Source organism: Haematobia irritans, chromosome 2 (assembly GCF_050003625.1).
Source record: "Haematobia irritans isolate KBUSLIRL chromosome 2, ASM5000362v1, whole genome shotgun sequence".
Taxonomy (NCBI): domain Eukaryota; kingdom Metazoa; phylum Arthropoda; class Insecta; order Diptera; family Muscidae; genus Haematobia; species Haematobia irritans.
The window spans coordinates 232,200,190-232,219,738 of NC_134398.1; the positions used below are offsets into that span (position 1 = coordinate 232,200,190).

The 19,549-nt window shown below is 35.3% G+C and overlaps 3 protein-coding genes and 1 long non-coding RNA gene across 7 annotated transcripts in view; 2 read left to right on the forward strand and 2 right to left on the reverse strand.

The window, feature by feature from the left end:
• Positions 1 to 2,557: 2,557 nt before the first annotated feature.
• Positions 2,558 to 4,238, reverse strand: LOC142225386 (uncharacterized). 2 transcript variants are annotated; one of them, XR_012719253.1, is made up of 5 exons: positions 4,180 to 4,238; positions 3,900 to 4,051; positions 3,471 to 3,834; positions 3,076 to 3,406; positions 2,558 to 3,011 (listed from the first exon to the last, which is right to left on the reverse strand). It is a non-coding gene; the product is annotated as an uncharacterized LOC142225386 (long non-coding RNA). The 2 variants fall into 2 exon arrangements; XR_012719252.1 differs by having other exon boundaries at positions 2,563 to 3,011; positions 3,900 to 4,215.
• A 726-nt stretch (positions 4,239 to 4,964) lies between these two features.
• Positions 4,965 to 10,728, forward strand: msl-2 (male-specific lethal 2). The gene is made up of 3 exons (XM_075297883.1): positions 4,965 to 6,669; positions 6,745 to 7,339; positions 9,377 to 10,728. Exons 1-3 carry the CDS (start codon positions 5,197 to 5,199, stop codon positions 9,955 to 9,957), a joined length of 2,649 nt encoding a protein of 882 aa, XP_075153998.1. The 5' UTR covers positions 4,965 to 5,196; the 3' UTR covers positions 9,958 to 10,728.
• Positions 10,729 to 11,045: 317 nt separating this feature from the next.
• LOC142227374 (uncharacterized) overlaps positions 11,046 to 19,549 on the forward strand; it is a 41,609-nt gene continuing 33,105 nt past the window's right edge. Inside the window, exons 1-3 of one of the 3 annotated variants that reach the window (XM_075297885.1) lie at positions 11,046 to 11,404; positions 11,459 to 11,751; positions 13,267 to 14,280. In XM_075297885.1, the coding sequence (XP_075154000.1) occupies positions 11,320 to 11,404; positions 11,459 to 11,751; positions 13,267 to 14,259 (1,371 nt within the window). In that variant the 5' untranslated portion in view covers positions 11,046 to 11,319 and the 3' untranslated portion in view covers positions 14,260 to 14,280. Of the gene's footprint in view, positions 11,405 to 11,458; positions 11,752 to 13,266; positions 14,367 to 19,549 lie in introns of those variants that run through there. The other 2 variants (XM_075297884.1, XM_075297886.1) reach the window with 2 other exon arrangements.
• On the reverse strand, positions 14,321 to 19,296 carry Sec5 (exocyst complex component secretory 5). Its single transcript, XM_075297881.1, has 10 exons — positions 19,054 to 19,296; positions 18,365 to 18,985; positions 18,085 to 18,299; positions 17,738 to 18,020; positions 17,518 to 17,681; positions 17,018 to 17,457; positions 16,630 to 16,944; positions 16,328 to 16,425; positions 15,930 to 16,248; positions 14,321 to 14,577 (listed from the first exon to the last, which is right to left on the reverse strand). Exons 1-10 carry the CDS (start codon positions 19,160 to 19,162, stop codon positions 14,439 to 14,441), a joined length of 2,703 nt encoding a protein of 900 aa, XP_075153996.1. The 5' UTR covers positions 19,163 to 19,296; the 3' UTR covers positions 14,321 to 14,438.

The window sequence follows — 19,549 nt, forward strand, 5'->3', positions numbered from 1 at the left end:
AATCAACGACAGCCATGCCGTTGAAGTAAAAGTAGAAAATTACGTATATCTCTGAGGCAGGATTTTTCTCAGTTTTGTTCAGTTGCAAGTACTTAATTAGTCATCTTACACTTTCTATTCCAATCTAGATGTTATTGTCACCTATAGGTGACAAATAGTCGACATTCTAAATGGAATAAAGTGATTATTTTTCCAGACATGCTACCTTGATCAAGGATAAACACTGGCTGATAGACGTGGTATATCAGCAGAATTGCAACTTCCCTGCCAGCATTTCATCCATATCGCTACCATGGGCTCGTAAGTGACAACAACAATCGTCAACTGTAATGGGGGAAGCGTATCAAAAAATGTCAACCAATTGCGTTTTTAGCGGCTATAGGTGGGTATTAAGTTCGAGTTTAGCCGTCACTTTTTCACGATTACTTTTCTTTAATAATCCATTTTAATGAATACAAACTTTGTGAAAATTTGCTTGGGGATATTCCCCATCAATTTATAATGAAATCTGCAGCAAATATGTATAATTTTATGACTTTTTTACTGATATAGTTTTCATTTTAGTGAAAATTAGCGGCTAATACTACGTTCACACTAGACACAAAGTCGAAATCCTCCTAGATCTCAGTAGGTTTGCAATAGGCAAATATCAGCTGGCTCGTAGAAGATTTCAGCAAAATCTCTTTCAAAATCCCCTATACTGCCTTGTACAACTGTGTTGTTAGTACTAAAAATGCGCCTTTTGCAACCCTGTCCCCAATGTTCCTTGTAGATGAATGTGTGAGTGCGTGTACACATACGGGTTTGTGTTTGTATTGATATATAAAGGGTGATTCTTTTGAGGTTAGGATTTTCATGCATTAGTATTTGACAGATCACGTGGGATTTCAGACATGGTGTCAAAGAGAAAGATGCTCAGTATGCTTTGACATTTCATCATGAATAGACTTACTAACGAGCCACAACGTCGAATTTTCAGTGAATGGGCCCTAGAAAAGTTGGCAGAAAATCCGCTTTTTTATCGACAAATTTTGTTCAGCGATGACGCTCATTTCTGCTTGAATGGCTACGTAAATAAGCAAAATTGCCGCATTTGGAGTGAAGAGCAACCAGAAGCCGTTCAAGAACTGCCCATGCATCCCGAAAAATGCACTGTTTGGTGTGGTTTGTACGCTGGTGGAATCATTGGACCGTATTTTTTCAAAGATGCTGTTGGACGCAACGTTACGGTGAATGGCGATCGCTATCGTTCGATGCTAACAAACTTTTTGTTGCCAAAAATGGAAGAACTGAACTTGGTTGACATGTGGTTTCAACAAGATGGCGCTACATGCCACACAGCTCGCGATTCTATGGCCATTTTGAGGGAAAACTTCGGAGAACAATTCATCTCAAGAAATGGACCGGTAAGTTGGCCACCAAGATCATGCGATTTGACGCCTTTAGACTATTTTTTGTGGGGCTACGTCAAGTCTAAAGTCTACAGAAATAAGCCAGCAACTATTCCAGCTTTGGAAGACAACATTTCCGAAGAAATTCGGGCTATTCCGGCCGAAATGCTCGAAAAAGTTGCCCAAAATTGGACTTTCCGAATGGACCACCTAAGACGCAGCCGCGGTCAACATTTAAATGAAATTATCTTCAAAAAGTAAATGTCATGGACCAATCTAACGTTTCAAATAAAGAACCGATGAGATTTTGCAAATTGTATGCGTTTTTTTTAAAAAAAAAGTTATCAAGCTCTTAACAAATCACCCTTTATTTACAAACAGCTGTTAAATCCTCAAATCTACGAAATCTCGATATTTTGTCAGTCCGAACACTTGAGATTTGTAAAGAGAATTTGGTTCTAAATAGCGAGATTTCGTGTCTAGCGAACGTAGTATAAACTCGAACTTAATACCCATCTTAAACTCGAACTTAATACCCTCCATTAATGTAAAACATTATCCCTGCCAGCATTTCAAGGTTCCATTTCATCCTCATCGCTACCACAGACTCGTAAATGACACTACAACAATCGCCAACTGTGATGGGGGAAGCACATCAAAAAGTACAAAATGTACATGAAAGTGTTTTGCCATCACTATTGTTGGAAGAGCCATTTTATATTTTGCCAAGCGCAACTAGCTTATTATAATTTATTTAAATAAAAAGGAAAATTAAGTGCTGAAAATATTGTTACTATGCTTAAAATTGTGAAAGGTCCCAATAAACACAAACGTTTGAAAAATACTAAAATTCAATAATTTTTCAAACATTTTTTCAAAGGATTAGGGTAATATTCAAGTTGAGAAATTGTTGAGAAAATCGCGTTCTCAACAAAAAACAGACATTACCCTCAACAGTAAAATTCAACACAATAGCAATAATTTCTCAATTGTAATCCTCAAATTGAAATGCATCGCTACTCAATAATTTCTCAAACAGTTTTCAATGTGAGAAAAATAAAAAACTAGCATTGTTGCGAATACTTTCAAACCACAATTTGTATGAAAGTCAATCCTAGTTCTAACTGAAAGTCAATACTAAATTTCTAGGGATTTTGTAAATTTTATTATTTTTTCGTTAACAAATATAATAATCTTAAAAATAACATTAATAATATATGAAAATAATAATATTATACCAATCAAAATGTAATTATCTTATTAAACGTATTAATAAATAAAACTATGAATACAACTTTAAATATCTTAAACATTCTTACATGTATAATTCCATTTCCTCCATAATGTTGGTGTCATTAATATGCTGGCAATTTGAAATAATTACTATCGAGGAACTTGCTGGCTTGTGTGTTAGAATAGATTCCAGCAAGAGGAAATCACAAAATATCAAACTGATGACGGGATGTAAATTGATGTAATGCACATTTTCATCCAGAAGTTCTTGATATAGGAATTGTTGCACTTTGTAAGTTTTCTGAAAACTTTTCTTTGTTGTTTCCTTCATCGGTTTTTCATCGGCCAACATCTTCCAAGAATATACCATTCAATGATTTTAGTTTTCTGCAAAACAATCGAGTTTTGTGATTTCCATTATGTTTTCATTTCACTTTTTATTTTGACTTACCAATTTGTATTTCTTCCAACTGACCACGTACTTCGTGATTTCCTCAAGAACGTTGGTGTTACAAAATTGTTGTTATTAAAATACTGGCAATTTTCAGGAACTTGATGACCAGATAATTGGAATAAATTTCCAGCAATTTCAATTCACAAAATAACAAATTAAACCGATGATGCACATTTTCATCCAGAAGTTCTTGATATAGGAATTGTTGCACTTTGTTTTAGTTGGTTGCACTTTGTAAGTTTTCTGAAAATTTTCTTTGTTGTTTCCTTCATCGGTTTTTCATCGGCCAACATCTTCCAAGAATATACCATTCAATGATTTTAGTTTTCTGCAAAACAATCGAGTTTTGTGATTTCCATTATGTTTTCATTTCACTTTTTATTTTGACTTACCAATTTGTATTTCTTCCAACTGACCAGGTACTTCGTGATTTCCTCAAGAACGTTGGTATTACAAAATTGTTGTTATTAAAATACTGGCAATTTTCAGGAACTTGATGGCCAGATAATTGGAATAAATTTCCAGCAATTTCAATTCACAAAATAACAAATTAAACCGATGATGCGATATAAATTAAACTATCGATGTGATGCGAATTATCATCCAGTAGTTGTTGATATGGAAAAGCATGAATACCAAGGTTTTTTGGTTGCACTTTGATTTATGGAAACTTTCTCTTCTCGATAAGCCACTACCATTTTTCATCGGCCAGCCTCTTAATGTGTCCAAGAATCAGCATCCAAATATTTTAGTTGTCTGCAAAGAGATTTGAGTTTAGTGACTTCCTTAAAGTTTTCATTTCGTGTTTTAGTTTTACTTACCAATTATTATAAGCAATTTCAATTGATTATTAAAAAATTTCCACATTTTTGTATTTCTTCCACGAACTTTGTTGTCCAAAGAAGTATTGAAAACCATGTGGTTTTTTCGTTGCATTTCAGGGTAGTGTTTTGTCAAAGTTTTCTCCAATTATCTTCAACACATTTTCAAAGTTTTCGTCAACATTTTGCCAAATTGGTTGTAATTCGCAAACAATTTGAAGATGAATTGAAGATGAGCTTTTTCAAGTCAAGTTGAATTTATGTTGAAAATGATATTTACCTTCAAACTGAAGAGGTGTTGCATTTGAAAAACGCTCATCCTGTGTTTATTGGGGTATATTGGTGAACAATTGGCGAATTTCCAAATAGAGTAAAGTGATAGTTTTTGAGATATTTTTCCAGACACGCTGCCTCCATCGAGAATAAACACACTGGCTGATAGGCGCTGCAACATGTAACTTGCTACTTATAACTCAACATCATTCTTTTACTGCAAAAGTTATGTTAAATGTAATGTGGTAGTCGTATAAATGTTATGTTTATAAGAATTTATAAATGGTTAATCAAATTAATAAACATCTAAACAATCGAGTTTTACTTGACCACAATGATTCTTTCGCAACTATCTTAAAATTCACTTCTAAGTGACGCCGCTTTTCCGACGAGTTTTTGGATGTTGTATACGATTGTTTTCGACGAGGTGGGGATTCCCAAAAGTGCCGTTAAATTCAAAAAAAAAAGTTGGCAGGGATTTTCAATGTGATTTTGTTTGTATGGAAGAATTTATATATTTTTATTCAAATTAATAAACATATAACAATAGAGCTTTAACTGACCACAACGATTGTTTTACAATTCTCTTATGCGCTTTACAGATTATCAGTTATTCCGGACGGAATGTCAGTGTTTGTAAAGAATCGTATAATATCCATCCCGTATATTGTCAATGTGAACGCACTCTTTGTGCGCTACGCGCTTTCGCCAAACACTTTTGTTTAGGTAACTCAGTCTCTTCGTATTATACATTGTTTTTACATCTTTCACGAAGAGGAGAGGAAAACGAAATGCCAAAAACAATAAAATACAAAAATCGGCAAGCAAAAGCAATCGGTTTAGAATAATTAAACATTTCCCAATAAATTGATGGCGACACGTCGTTTTTAGAGACAAACAAAAAGTATTCCTATCCCAATTTGAAAATACGGAATTGTTGCAATTGGATTGGCATTGCTGAAAGTGTGAATTCTCCAACTTCTAATAATTTTTGGTATACGAATACATTGGAAAGAAAAAGTGAATGATTACTGAAGCTATCCCCAAAATATCGAATATTATTGGAATCATTGTAGAAAATCGCAATTGTATTTCTGGACCTTTAGGCTTTGTTTACTTTGATAGTTTTGCGTGTGCTTCCTTCATATATCATGTGTTGATTGGGTTGTTTCGTCTGTCTGTTTACCTTCTGTTTGTTGCTCCAATGAATGCTGTCACTGTTTATGTAAATGCAGCCAAGCTGGTTCTACAGTCCACAGAATCTACTAATATCTCATCGAATAATGAATTACCCCGTCAATTACTAAATCTCCGCCAACTTCTTTCTTGCGTTGTCTGCTGTCGTCTAGCTACCGATCCGTATTCACCAAGTCATGGGCTATGCCACCATAGCGTATGTCGGCTATGCGTGCGGGGACAAAAGAACCTGCATCCGAGCTGTGCTCACTGCAGGGATAACCATGATTTCAAAACATACGATGAGAATAAACAATTACGTTGTCTTCTGGTTTGCTACAAAAGTTTATGCGAACATTTGCGAAGCAGTGCTTTGTTCCCACAGCTAGCGGGGCGGAAACTATTGCAATATAATGTAATATCTCCGGTGCTAAGTATGCCTCAAATGTCATTGCAGGATTTGATCGTGGAAGGTGCCAGTTATGACGACATATTGTCCGCATTTACAAAGGATTTGCCAAAAGCCGGAGCCTGCGTATATACGCCTCCTCCCAAACAGCCACAATTGCCCGCTTTGGTTGTCCCCCTCTCCACAACAGCAGCCACACCACTGGCACCTTTGCAACAGAACAATAAAAGTTCCGGAATAAATCAGACGGCACCTAAAGCATCCACACCCCCGACCTCAGCAAGCGGACCAATTTCCACCACTATACCTTTGACTCACACGCCAAAGATTAAAGTGGAAACATCTCCTCCAGCGTTTAAGTCAATTTCTCAAACAATCACTACTCCCACAGTGGCAAATACAGTTCCAACACCACAGCAAAATACATCATACGGCCATCCTCAATTGATTCAATTAAATCAAATAAAAAATGCCGGAAACATTACTTACATTGGACCAAACACTAGGGGTATTGTGGTACCAATAGTCTCATCGTCGGGTACTACCACTGTGCCTTTATCCATTGCTTCCGCTAGACTACTTAACAGACAGCTTGCTCATGCCAGAGATCCTTCTACGGTTACCACACCTCCAGTTGAAGCGAGACCTCAATTGGCTACGTTTAAAGTTTCCTTAGCCTCAACACAGACAACAAAAACTGTTTCGCCCTCTGTTAATGTCTCGTCGTTCACCACCTCCACTTCCATTTCGAATTCAATCTCAACCCCAACCGTTACATCCCAAATGCGAAATCCCCCGCCAATCAAGACGGTTTCAAATGGATCTGCAATGTATTCAGTATTATATACTGGCATTGGCAATAAGATCACAATCAAAAGGAAAACAGACGGCGATGAGGATATTACACAAAAGGTTGGTTCACAATTCCTTATATTTCCTTAATTCCAAGAGTTTACTTATGGTCTGTTTTTATTGTATCCTTGACAGAAAAACACCACAAATCTAACGCCTACTTCTACAAGTCTTGTGCGCCCTTTAACGAAAAATGTAAATAAAAAGCGAGGATGCCGTTGTGGCAACACAACAACTACACCGGGAAAATTAACCTGTTGTGGACAACGATGTCCCTGTTATGTCGATTCCAAATCGTGTATTGGATGCAAATGCCGAGGCTGCCGTAACCCCCATAGAGCAGACGGTATGAAAGTACGACCTGTAATACCAGAACTTGCTTGCTATGAAATTCAAATGGCCGATGACAACGGAAATCTTAACGAATTGCCAATAGCCACAACATCTAACAGACTACCACCACTAAATGGAGATGGTAGTGAGATGTCAATGCAACAAGAAAGACTCGAATTAAAAACTTCGGGTATTGAGACCAATGCACATTTCATTCCTAGGAGCATGCAACAAGCACCTACCACATCTACAGTAGCGTCAAGTAGGACACAAACGTCTGCGGGATCATCGGCCTGTGTGTCTACTTCAACAGTATCATCTCCCGGAAATATTGTACAGTTAGACCAAATGCAAAGGGAATCTTTATTGATACAAAACGCTGAGGGTAAATTTCAAGGTATGTTTGTCTTCATTTTTCATTGAAAAATTCAACTTAGTTTTTATAGTGTAAATAGTAAAGAATTCTAAAAGCCGACTTTAATAATTAATAACAACCCTATGCGGTGGTAAATTAATAAGCCGAGAGAGTTTGATTAGCGTGTCATATAGTAGGTCCGAGAGCAGGACGGACATGCTTACTTTTGCATACAAGAGTTCAAGATAAGTACCGGTGTTAATCATAGTTTTTAGTGTAGGAAGTATGTCTGTCTAGTGTATAAATTTAACAAAAAACCAGTAAGGAAAGTCTAAAGTCGGGCGGGGCCGACTATATTATACCCTGCACCACTTTGTAGATCTAAATTTTCGATACCATATCACATCCGTCAAATGTGTTGGGGGCTATATATAAAGGTTTGTCCCAAATACATACATTTAAATATCACTCGATCTGGAAGAATTTGATAGACTTCTACAAAATCTATAGACTCAAAATTTAAGTCGGCTAATGCACTAGGGTGGAACACAATGTTAGTAAAAAAATATGGGAAACGTTTAAATCTGAAGCAATTTTAAGGAAACTTCGAAAAAGTTTATTTATGATTTATCGCTCGATATATATGTATTAGAAGTTTAGGAAAATTAGAGTCATTTTTACAACTTTTCGACTAAGCAGTGGCGATTTTGCAAGGAAAATGTTGGTATTTTGACCATTTTTGTCTGAACCGATTTCAACCAAATTTGGCACGCATAGCTACAATGCTAATTCTACTCCCTGTGCAAAATGTCAACTAAATCGGAGTTAAAAATTGGCCTCTGTGGTCATATGAGTGTAAATCGGGCGAAAGCTTTATATGGGAGATATATCCAAATCTGAACCGATTTCAAGCAAATTTGGCACGCATAGTTACAACGCTAATTCTACTCCCTATGCAAAATTTCAACTAAATCGGAGCAAAAAATTGGCCTCTGTGGGCAAATGAGTGTAAATCGGGCGAAAGCTATCTATGGGAGTTATATCTAAATCTGAACCGATTTTGCTGATATTTTGCAAGTTTTTCGAGACTCATAAAATATTCGGATGTACGGAATTTGAGGAAGATCGGTTGATATACACGCCAATTATGACCAGATCGGTGAAAAATATATATGGCAGCTATATCTAAATCTGAACCGATTTTTTCCAAAATCAATAGGGATCGTCTTTGAGCCGAAACAGGACCCTATACCAAATTTTAGGACAATCGGACTAAAATTGCGAGCTGTACTTTGCACACAAAAATACATCAACAGACAGACAGACGGACAGACAGACAGACGGACATCGCTAAATCGACTCAGAATTTAATTCTAAGCCGATCCGTATACTAAAAGGTTGGTCTATGATTACTCCTTCTTGGCGTTACATACAAATGCACAAACTTATTATACCCTGTACCACAGTAGTGGTGAAGGGAATAAAAAATCATAGTAAGAAAATTTTCAAATAAAATATGAAGGGAATTTCCAGAAATCAATTTTCATAAAAAATTGTTTGTAATTTAGCAAATCTGCAAGAGCTGTTCAGTCGATTTTGAAGAGTACAAGAAGCCACCATCATATGTTCGAGTTTCAGGAAAATAGATTTTAGTAATTTTTTATTGTTAATTAAATTATTTAGACTCCCTAATTGAAAAAATATATGTATATGAATAGTAATATGATATAAAGGACATACCAAGATAAGTTAAAAATTTGCTTATTCTTTATCCATCTAAAATATTTTGGAATGCTACCCAGCAAAGGCGTCAAACATTTAATCATTGAAAAGGGATATTATTTATGATAAAAAAAGAAACTTCTAGATTTCAAAATACGATTTTAATTCCAACTATTATTTAAATATAAAATAGAACCTTTACATGTTCCAAACTCATAGCATTAGACATAACCTAGGAATACCTAGGAATGTGGTCACCATTACGAAATGGTTTTATTAGTGTCATTCGATACGAACTATACACAGAAAAACTTATGCAATTCATTTATTGGGGTTATTTTATTTATTTTTTTTCAGTTGTCAATGTTTTCACAACAGGTACAGGCCAGTCAAATCAAGTTTCTGGACTACAAAGGCTTCAAACCCTACCGCAAACTGTAGTATCAGTTTCAGGAAGTAACAATTTTATTTTGCCCGCAACAATAAGCACAACTGCAGGAGGTGGTGGTATTCTGCAAACTCCCCAATTATTCCATAGCCAACAGCAACATCAGCCCATGTCTGCCCAGAGAATTCCAAATCAAACACTACCTTTGCATTTGCAGCAACAACTAAAGCAAAATATTATCACTGTCCATACTCATACAATAGGATCGAGTGCTGCCACAAACACCTCACCTTCTACGGCCTCCGTTTTAACTCCTTCCTCCTCACCCGCCCCCACAACAGCTACGCTTACCTTGGCTCCTATGGTTATTAATAACACACAAAACCAAACATCGACTACCGAAATTCGGGAGGATACATCCAATGTTGGTCAACGTTATGGCAATATTATTGTATCCTCATCTACGGCAAATAGTGGAGATATGGTTAACTCCATGCCAATAGTGTCATTAAATTCATCCATAAATCATCTCAAAGCTTCGAACGCTTGAAACCAGCTAGGAGGCAAAAACAACTAAATGTGGGTAACATATCAAGATCGGTTTCTTAACTGAATCAGTACTACTCAATTTGAGTAGGCTCCCTATGGGTATTTTCTCTTAAGGAATGTGTGAAAGTACTCAAGAGTGATTCCTCGAAAAAGAAACGAAACATAAGTGTACCAGACCAGCATTTCAATATTTAGAATTTTCATTTAAGAAATCACTGTCACATGCCGTATTTGCGACTTGAGATTTCCAAGCGAAGCGAGTAAATACAAAAAAAAACCGAAAACACGAAAGGAGTTTATTTTTAGATTAACAAAAAATCCGAACAACCAAACTAACACATATACGTAAAATATTATTTACATCATACACACACATATACATATAACAATGATCATATGTAACTTTATATATATAAACGATAGGGATTAGTTTAGTAGTATTCATTCATTCACCACTAGCTCAACCTATATTGGTAATGTTTTTCAAAATTTTCCCATTGCAAAAATCATCGCATCTTTAACTCGTACTTTATACTTCTATTTTAATTTGCCTTAGTATTTTTAATTCTTTAAGTTTAAGGATAATATGGAATTTTTGATAATTTTAGCTTGTTTATTTTTTAATTGAATTTTAAGCAATGGCGGTTTTAAGATTTGATCTGTTTTATTTTGCGATTTTGCTTTAATTATTTTACATAAATATTTCCAATTACCTTTAAGTGTTGCTTATTAAGTATTTATAAAGGATGAAAAAATCAATAAAAAATATTTATTCACGACAAAAACTAGAAACAACATTTTTGAATTTTGCATAGTGTTCAGTTAATTCATAAGTATTTAAGAATTAAAAGAATTAAAAAAACGAATATTTTCAATTAGATCGATTTATTAATAAAAAGGAAAATTTTAGCTAAAAAAAAAAAACATTGAACTTCGATTTTCTTTTCTTTCATGGCAAAGATTATCTATGTGGATTTTTCCTATAATAATCCACTGTGTACTGAACAGTAGGTTGTTGTTGGTGTCATACAATATTTATTTATTATCTGATTAATCTATTGCTCTCAAAATTCTCCGGAAATAGGCTCCTCGCGCACATTTCTACAGTGACCGCCAAGGGAGGAGGTTGTGTTCGTCTTCACATAATTGACAGTAGAAAGACGAAAACTAAAGACAACAACTCAAGACAGTCTTAGAAGAAGAGGAATAAATACAATACATACATACAGTAGTGGTGTACATACAGGGGGTGTGTTGTGACCAAGTGTAAAGGCTGAAGTTGTGTGCATCAGTTTGCCGCTGATAACTGAGTTGAATGATTTAACTAAAATCTCAAACGAGACAAATACGTATAAAAAACAACATGGAATTACAAAGATCATGGATTATAATCGTGGCCGTGTTGTGTATCATCAATCAAGTGTGCGCACAGGGATTCGATGGTAGCGGTAAGTTTTACAACATGTCATTAATATCCATAAAGAGATTTACGCCTAATATAGGATCGCCCCCCACCTCCTTAGAAGTTGCTGTCGAGGAGCCTAGTAATTCAATTGATGAACACAATGTTAAGGTTACCGAAAATCGTGTTGCGGCCCAACTTTTTGCCGTCCTAGAACATTACAAACAAGAAGATCCTGTTGGTTTTCCCGGTGTTCCAGTCCCCGATCCCATGAACGTGCCCGATATGAAGAAAAGTCTAGGAATGGCTACATTAAATATGTACCAAGTGAAATCTTACGGCTTATCAAAATTTCGCATCGTTAGCATTAAAGCAGATTTGAATGGAATGACAGTAAGTACATTCATATAGTCTGGAAACGAAAAAAAACTATGACGAGTTCAACAAATCTTTATCACAAAAACTCGAGTGCTTTGAAATGTAATGCATGACAGTATTTCTTCTGTATAATCTAATCATTCGGAGAAGAGGCATTACTTTCTTCTCTGACCAAACTCAATATCGGATTAATCTGCGTTTCACAAAAATGCGTATCGTCTGTGTTTGTAAAAAAAAAATAACCAATGGAATATCTTACCAAACTCAATATCGGATTAATCAACGCTTGGCATAAATGCGCATCGTCTGTGCTTTTATATGACGAAGTTCAATAGACCAATAGAGTCTTAGCTATGAACTCAAAATCACTTCGTCTTCCAATTTAGTTCTCTTTGCCCATATGGTAATGAAGAGCGACATTGTTTATGTTGTTGCAGACTCTGGTACTCCTAGCTATCATCCAAAAGCTTGTCATCACTACTGGGCTCAGAAAGATTTCAGTGTCAACTCCGTTAAGTTCTCAAGCGCGCTAAAAGGTTTAGCTACCGCCTTGGAACTTCTCCACTGGAGAAAACACTTCCAAACGTGCCATGGTTTACACAGTAATAGTTTATCAAATGCTGGTGGATCCACATGTTTTCGATTATTGAGAGCATTTGGGTGCGTCCATAAGGAACACCATCATATATTTGACCCATGTGCTAATAGTGAATACCTCCAAATTTTTATTCTTGCTAATACAATTCTAGTGATCAAACTTCGGCCTGTTTGTTCATCTATTGAGACTATTATAGAGGAAGGTCTCCCAACTGTGTCAGTGTTGTTGCTAGGTTGGTCATTTTTTCCACATAATGCTAATCATAATTTTTTCACACCAATTTATTAGCAAGTCTTGCGCAGAGATGGTTTCAATTTCTGATTTTATGCAATTTTTCATCTGACATTAAAGCTAACAACTATTCAGTCATGTACAACTTATCTACAGGTGATACCTAAAAAAGGCTACTATGTTTGGTTTCCGCGCCGAAAACCAGATTATTTCCAACGTTACTTTGTTTGAATTAATAAAAAGACATATTGTTCCACCATCTATGCGATGAGACTTTACCATCCAAGCTTTGACAATAGTTTATAAAAATGTTCCCGTTTTTAACTTTTCCAAATCAATTTCTACAAAGTCGACTACTTAAAACTTTTTAATAAATAATTTCTACTTGAACTGAACTTTTCATTAAAATGGCGTTCATCTCAAAAGTTAAATTTTATGTAGAAGAAATTAAGTGACTACATACATACAAAATATACACCTTAAAGGTGAGTAGTAAGCTCGTGGTGCTTTGGATCATTTACCTCGTTATAAATGGATTTGGACAGATTATAGTTTATTAATATTATATTTGAATGGAAAAACAATTTTATTTTCATTCACTTTTATTTTTTTTTTTATTTTCACTACATCAACATCAAATTGGTACTTACCTTTTCCAAAAAGTTCAATCAAACGATAATACCACTTATAACTTTTTCTAGGTTGATTGCGCTGTTGAGCTGGACGAACTGATCACAAAAGGCATGTACACATTAACATCGTTCTTCTCAAAGGCAAATGGTCCTTTTATTGTAATCCTCAGAAAAGTATTGATAACTGGCACTGCAATATTAGCCGTTCAACGTGACGGACATTTGTTGACTGATCACATTAAAATGGATGTTACATTTGCTGATATGTCCATGGATTTTCAGAATTTGGGATTTTTGGGTACAGTCTTTCAAGGTATTGTGAATTCTGCCCCTAATCTTGTATTTGATGCCATGAAACCGTTCATGCTGCAGGAGGCTTATACAAAATTAAAAACCGACATCGACGCAAATATAAAAAAAATGATGGGTGATAAATTATTGCCAAATTCAATAAGTCCTCTAGACATGGCTATTGCTGATGCACGCAAACAGGTTCGTGAAATGGGTTACGATCCATTCCGTTTGCCCGACTACAATCGTACAATGGGGGTATTTGGAATGCAATTATCGAATACGTGGATTAATGGAATTGCTTCGTTTTATCGACACGGCGATGTGATAGCCTCAATGGAAAATAATACAATTACGCTAACAGTAACAGTCGGAACCCAAGAAATTGCTGGTGGTGGACAGTGGGAAGTGAATGGTGGCTTAGTATCTCGAGTTGGTCACATTCTATTCACCGTGCAATATATAAGACTCACAGTATCCGTGAGTCAGCCATTGGATACAAGAAAACGACCTGAAATTAATGATTTGCAAATCGACATGGGTAACATTCAAGTACGATGTGATGGAGCTGGTACACTGGATTATGTTATGGAATTTGTAGTGAATGTCTTACCAAATTTACTGCGTTACCAGATAATGGATGCTTTGGAGAATCCCATTAAGATGCGCATACAAGAGAAATTCAACACGATTGATGTTGAGAAGGCCATTAAGGATAATGTTGATAAATTCCAAAGTGGAGAAAAAATATCGTTTGATTTTAAATTGTAAATCTTATTTTTTATGTAAAAAATTGATTTTTCTACCTAAGCTGAAACAAAAAAAAATTACATTTATTTTCGATATTATTTAATAAATAATTACAGTGTTTAAAATAACTCTATAAATTTTATAATATGGAATTAATTTTTTGCCATTGCACATAACTATCTCTATACACGTATGAAGGTCTATGGATCCTTGACAAAAAAGCACATTAACTGCAAATTCATACGGCTTTTAACTCGTTCCAATATCTCATCAGCCTGCTTAATTTGATCAGGATTTAATGGGGGGTTAATAGCTTCCAGAGCTTCTAGGAAATAGTTCCTGTTGAAAAGATTAATGAAAAATTTGTTTATTGTTTTAAAACTATGACCAAAATATTTCCATTTAAAAATTTGATTGAACACAGAAAAATATATGATCGAAAAATTTCCAATTGAAAAGTAGATTGAAGCTGAAAACTTTTTCAATTAAAAAATTAATTGATAAGTTAACTTTTTAATCAAACTCGGAAGACAAAATCTGTAAAAAATTATTGGTTGGTTGAAACTATAAATTTGAATTTTAAAATAAAAACACTAACCCCCATTTTCATGAAGCTCCGTTAGTGCCTCGTTAACTAACAAACTTTTACACTGTATTATGGACATAGCTGTCATCTTGCCTATATATTCCATATGCCAGTTAGGAACTTAACAAACTGATAAAAAAATTCAGTCAAAGTTAACCGGAGAAAACATATTTGCAATTTACTTTCTGTTAACTGGCAGTTAAGCCTAACGGGGCTACATGAAAATAGCCGTAAGTCTGTTAAAATCAACATCAATTAATAATTTTATTTTATCAATTTAATGAAATTGCTAATGAAATCAATTAATTTTTTGAATCAAGTAATTTTTTATGACCTATTGATACTATCATTTCCACGACTGAATTAATTTCGTGATTGAATCAGAAATTTTTTATCTGTGTATTTTCAATACGTAATTGCAAAAACTGTCTTAATTTTTTTACTTTAAAATTAAAATCGATTATTTGAATTAATTTTTTAGTTAAAATTAAAAAAATAATAATTTTTTAACTGCTTGGTATTCCGAGATCGATTAAACAGCTAATAGTATCGATTAATTTTTTTGAAATTTTCTGGTGATCAAAATAAATTACATTTTGAATTGAATCAATTAACAAAATAATTGAACGAGCGGAAGAAATCAATCAATCTTTTAATCAAGTATATTTTTATTTATAATTAATTCTGTGATTAGTACTTTCATTTTCGTGATTGAAGCAATTTCAATTAAAAAGTTAATTGGATCAATTAATTTCGTGATTGAATCTGAAAAAAATTTGGATAAGAGCAAATATTGGAAGGAAATTCTTTGTTACATATCAAATAAATTCAAGAGACATGCAATGTGGGAAAATGTTTTTTTTTTTCTTTACAGACATCGGAGACTAAATAATTTTCTTTTTAGTCAGAAATTTAAAAGAGTCTTGCTACATAATGTCCTACATAGCCTTGACGGTTTATTGCTTTGTTGTTTGATTAATATTATTAATAAGATTTAAAAACTTGTTGAATGCAATTACGTTTCAAACGTCCCACATTTTAATAATAACTTTTAATCTTAATAAAATGACATGAAAAAAATAATCAATTTGAATGTGTCACTTACCTTCCTGTTTCGTTTGTATACAAACGCAGAGTATCTCTCAGCAAACGTATATCAACATTTGCCTGTATGGCACCTGAATAACTAAACTGTGGTACACAGCTCATTAGGCGAGCCAACTCTTCGCTAATAGTCAGGACTATTGGCTCCAAAATTGATCTTAGCAAAGCTGGAGATATTGTAAATATTTCAGAATACACGGCCACTAAATTGTCACAACATTCGTGGGCATACGGACGTAAATTTCCAATTGGCATTTCGATATCCCACTGAAAACCACCCAAATACATAGATGGTTCAATAGTTCCCACCAATGGATCACCTAAACATGATGAAACATGGAAGATTGAAGAAAAATATAGCAACATTAGTTCCTTCTTTCAACGCTATAACACTCGTACCTTTGTGCTCAACATATGCATCCAAAATATTGGAGAATAATTTATTGACGGAATAGCGGGCAGTTTCAATAGCTAAAGATGGTAATGGATATCCATATCTACAGAATAATATAAAGATTATGGCAAACTTAGAATGTCATAGTCTGTGCCTTGCAAAACAAACCACCTGGGTCCACTTTTGACAAATATATGAAAGATTTATAACTTGTATGAGACTATTGGTAGATGTACAATCTTCTACAACTGATTTGACAACGCAGGTAGTTCCTTTACAAAACCTCTGATATGAAATCCCAACATACCGTTCAAAGAGTTTTCCCACTCGATGGAAAAAACTTTTATTACAATAAGCGCAATTTGCTAAACAGCATAACATTCGTTGCTCCCATGTCACAGCCGTAGATGATGTCAGACTTGCATATCTTCCCGATGCTGGACCACTGTTCTGATTATTAGGGTATCCCAATAACTGAGAAACATTGTGTGTTGGTGTTTCCTCCTTATGTGAGTTGAATGCTAAATCTTGAATAACATCGCAAAAACAAAGAAGTAATTTTTGAAGTCGTTGAGAAACTTCCCTTTGGCCATCAGATTCCGATTCCAGTAGATTACCTTCCCTAAAAGAAATTGCAACAAAATGTGTAACAAAATTATCTCAATTTTATTGCCTAATCGCCATGATATACGAACCTTATTTCTGGATTGATGCAAGCATGCTTTGCATCCTCCAATGTCTCGATTAACAATTCTTCTAAACGTTGGGGCAATAATGTTGCGCCTGGAAAGTCTTCGACTCCCATTTCCCAGGACTCTAATTCTGTTATTTTAGAGCATTTTTGTGTAGCTCTTTCAAAGATGTTTGAGAAACAATGTAGGCGCGTCTCATCAATGAATTTCTGAACAATATCCAAGGCTGAAGAGGGTAAATCCAAGCTTATCAAAGTGGCATATGTGATACGCGTGTAACGCAAACATTGAGGAAGCCATGATTTGAATACGTCGTGAGATCCATGGGAAATAGGCCATATTAAACCAACAGACTGTCGAAGAGCCCGAGCTTCCGAATCTGTTGTACACATGGCCACTTTCAAAAATATGCAGAATTTTTCGATAGCGTTCAATATCATTCGCTGTAATTAAATTTCATTTTGTTTTTATTGAAAAAAAACGGTATAAAAAGGGCATATAACCTTGAAATCACCAGGCCGAGGATCGTTTGGACCTCTTAATTCCCCTGTGAAATACATTTGACCAAGACGCCACAGATCTGGCAATTGAGAGGCTGCAATTTCACATATCTCCTCACAAAATGTTACTCTATTTGGTGGTTGGTTTATATCACGACTTTTACTTTCTGGAACAAAGTTAATGGTAATTTTCCAGATAGATGCATTCCCCTACAATACTTACTCTCTGCTGCTTGGGCATCTTTGCTTGCATACTGTTCGAATGTCTGCTTGAATGTTTGTTCGAGATATTTCCCTCTAGCATCTATGGCATCCCAAGCTGGATCACCGTTTCGTACTTTCTCATTAATTGAAGATCCTGTCTGCTGCACTTCCAGACTTACCAGAGCTTTAATAAGCTTACGTTGCTGATCGACACTCTGCGGCATTTTAATAACCTTTTCGTGCAATTGTTTACGTATTTGTAAAATTCGATGATCAACTTCATCCATTACAGTACGAAAAATCTGGAAAAAAGAGGAAAAATATTGAAATGCCGATTATATCCAAATCTCTTCAAATATTACGTACAGGTATCTCTGTTTTTGCAAATCGGCTTTTAGCCCTTGCATAATCGTTAACCACTATATCATATTCACCAGCGGCAGCTTTCTTCTCTACAGAATTTGGTAGACAAAATAGGAACCTGTGACGTGACAATGCTAAAAGAATAGCTCTTGTAGAATCCGCTTTCTCCTTGCGTACTAAAACATCTTTGAATATATTCTCAGATTTTGTAATCGAATCTAAAATTAAATTTAATTATCTGGCCATGATTACCCAAGTAATAGAGTTATTATGCTCTTCTCACTTTCAATTTCCTGCTCCAGAACATTCAATGGTTCCGATCCATACAGTTTATTATCCTCTTGTAATTTATCCCGGATATTCATCATGGTATCCAGCTGATCAATTACTGAGCCCGCATTAGACTTTAAAAACGAAAGCTGTCCTTCTTTCTGGCTCTCCACTTTGCGATTGAGATAATTAAGGCCTGCCTTTAAGTCAGCAAAAGTAGTTGCCGAATGTTTCTCCAGTAGAAAAAGGGCTGGAGAAAAGTTCTCTTGCAATAGGTCGCCACTAGCATTTGGGAACAGTTCTCTCAAGTTTTCCACATTTTTCTGTTCATTTCCCTCGGTAGATAATCCTAAAGGATCTTCCTGGGTCAAAACGGATTGCACTAGGGTCCTGCGGCCCCAGGCAAAATTTTGCGATGGTGCTTCGTCAATCCATACGGCTGATTCTTTTAATGGTCCTATAATCTCATGATTGCCTATGGCTCTAAATTGAACCGATGATGTTCCCTCTCCACCACTTCTGGTTGTAACAATGATGTCTCCTACTCCTTTTGCAGGTCCGGATCGTGCTATTATTTTGTTGGGACTAACCCATTCAGCAGCCAGCAGACAATCAGAGCCACATATTTTTAGACCTTTGGAGTATATTTTTAAATCTTGCCACCTTCTGCCCCGGAAAAAATATGCAATTTCTTAAACTTACCTATGAGATCGGTAGCTTTCGTTCCCAAAAATTCTCCACGTATAATCACACGGGTACCAGGTGGACCTTCCTTTGGAGATAATCCGGTTACCACAGGTTGAGGGGCCATGTCAATTCTTTAGTTGTAGGAGATATTGATCAAAACAGAACCTCCCCTTAATATTTATGACGAATAAAATATGTTTTAAAAACAATTAAAAAGGGTGAGACATAAAACGGAACGCACTACGTCCACCAACAATTCAGAGATGGAAAGTTGTATGTACATCTCATCAGACAAGTCGCTTCGGTGTTGCCAGATTGCATTTTGATAAAGTGACGCTTTTTAGGATCACAATAGCAATTTATTGTGACTAATTTATCGAGTAGAGGCCTGGTTATACATCTAAAAATGTAGCATAGCCGTAAAAAAGGAACCATATGATTTTTTTGGCGATTAGCCAACTTAAAAAAAAACGTACCAGAAAACTGTCAAGAAATGGTAGAAGAAATTTGA

Coding starts and splice junctions, on each gene's coding strand:
- msl-2 (XM_075297883.1), top strand. CDS start 5,197: ATGATTACTGAAGCTATCCCCAAAATATCGAATATTATTGGAATCATT. Junction 6,670..6,744: donor ATGAGGATATTACACAAAAG/GTTGGTTCACAA, acceptor TATCCTTGACAG/AAAAACACCACAAATCTAAC. Junction 7,340..9,376: donor CGCTGAGGGTAAATTTCAAG/GTATGTTTGTCT, acceptor ATTTTTTTTCAG/TTGTCAATGTTTTCACAACA.
- Sec5 (XM_075297881.1), bottom strand. CDS start 19,162: ATGGCCCCTCAACCTGTGGTAACCGGATTATCTCCAAAGGAAGGTCCA. Junction 18,021..18,084: donor TTGCAAAAACAGAGATACCT/GTACGTAATATT, acceptor TCTTTTTTCCAG/ATTTTTCGTACTGTAATGGA. Junction 17,682..17,737: donor AGATGCCCAAGCAGCAGAGA/GTAAGTATTGTA, acceptor ACTTTGTTCCAG/AAAGTAAAAGTCGTGATATA.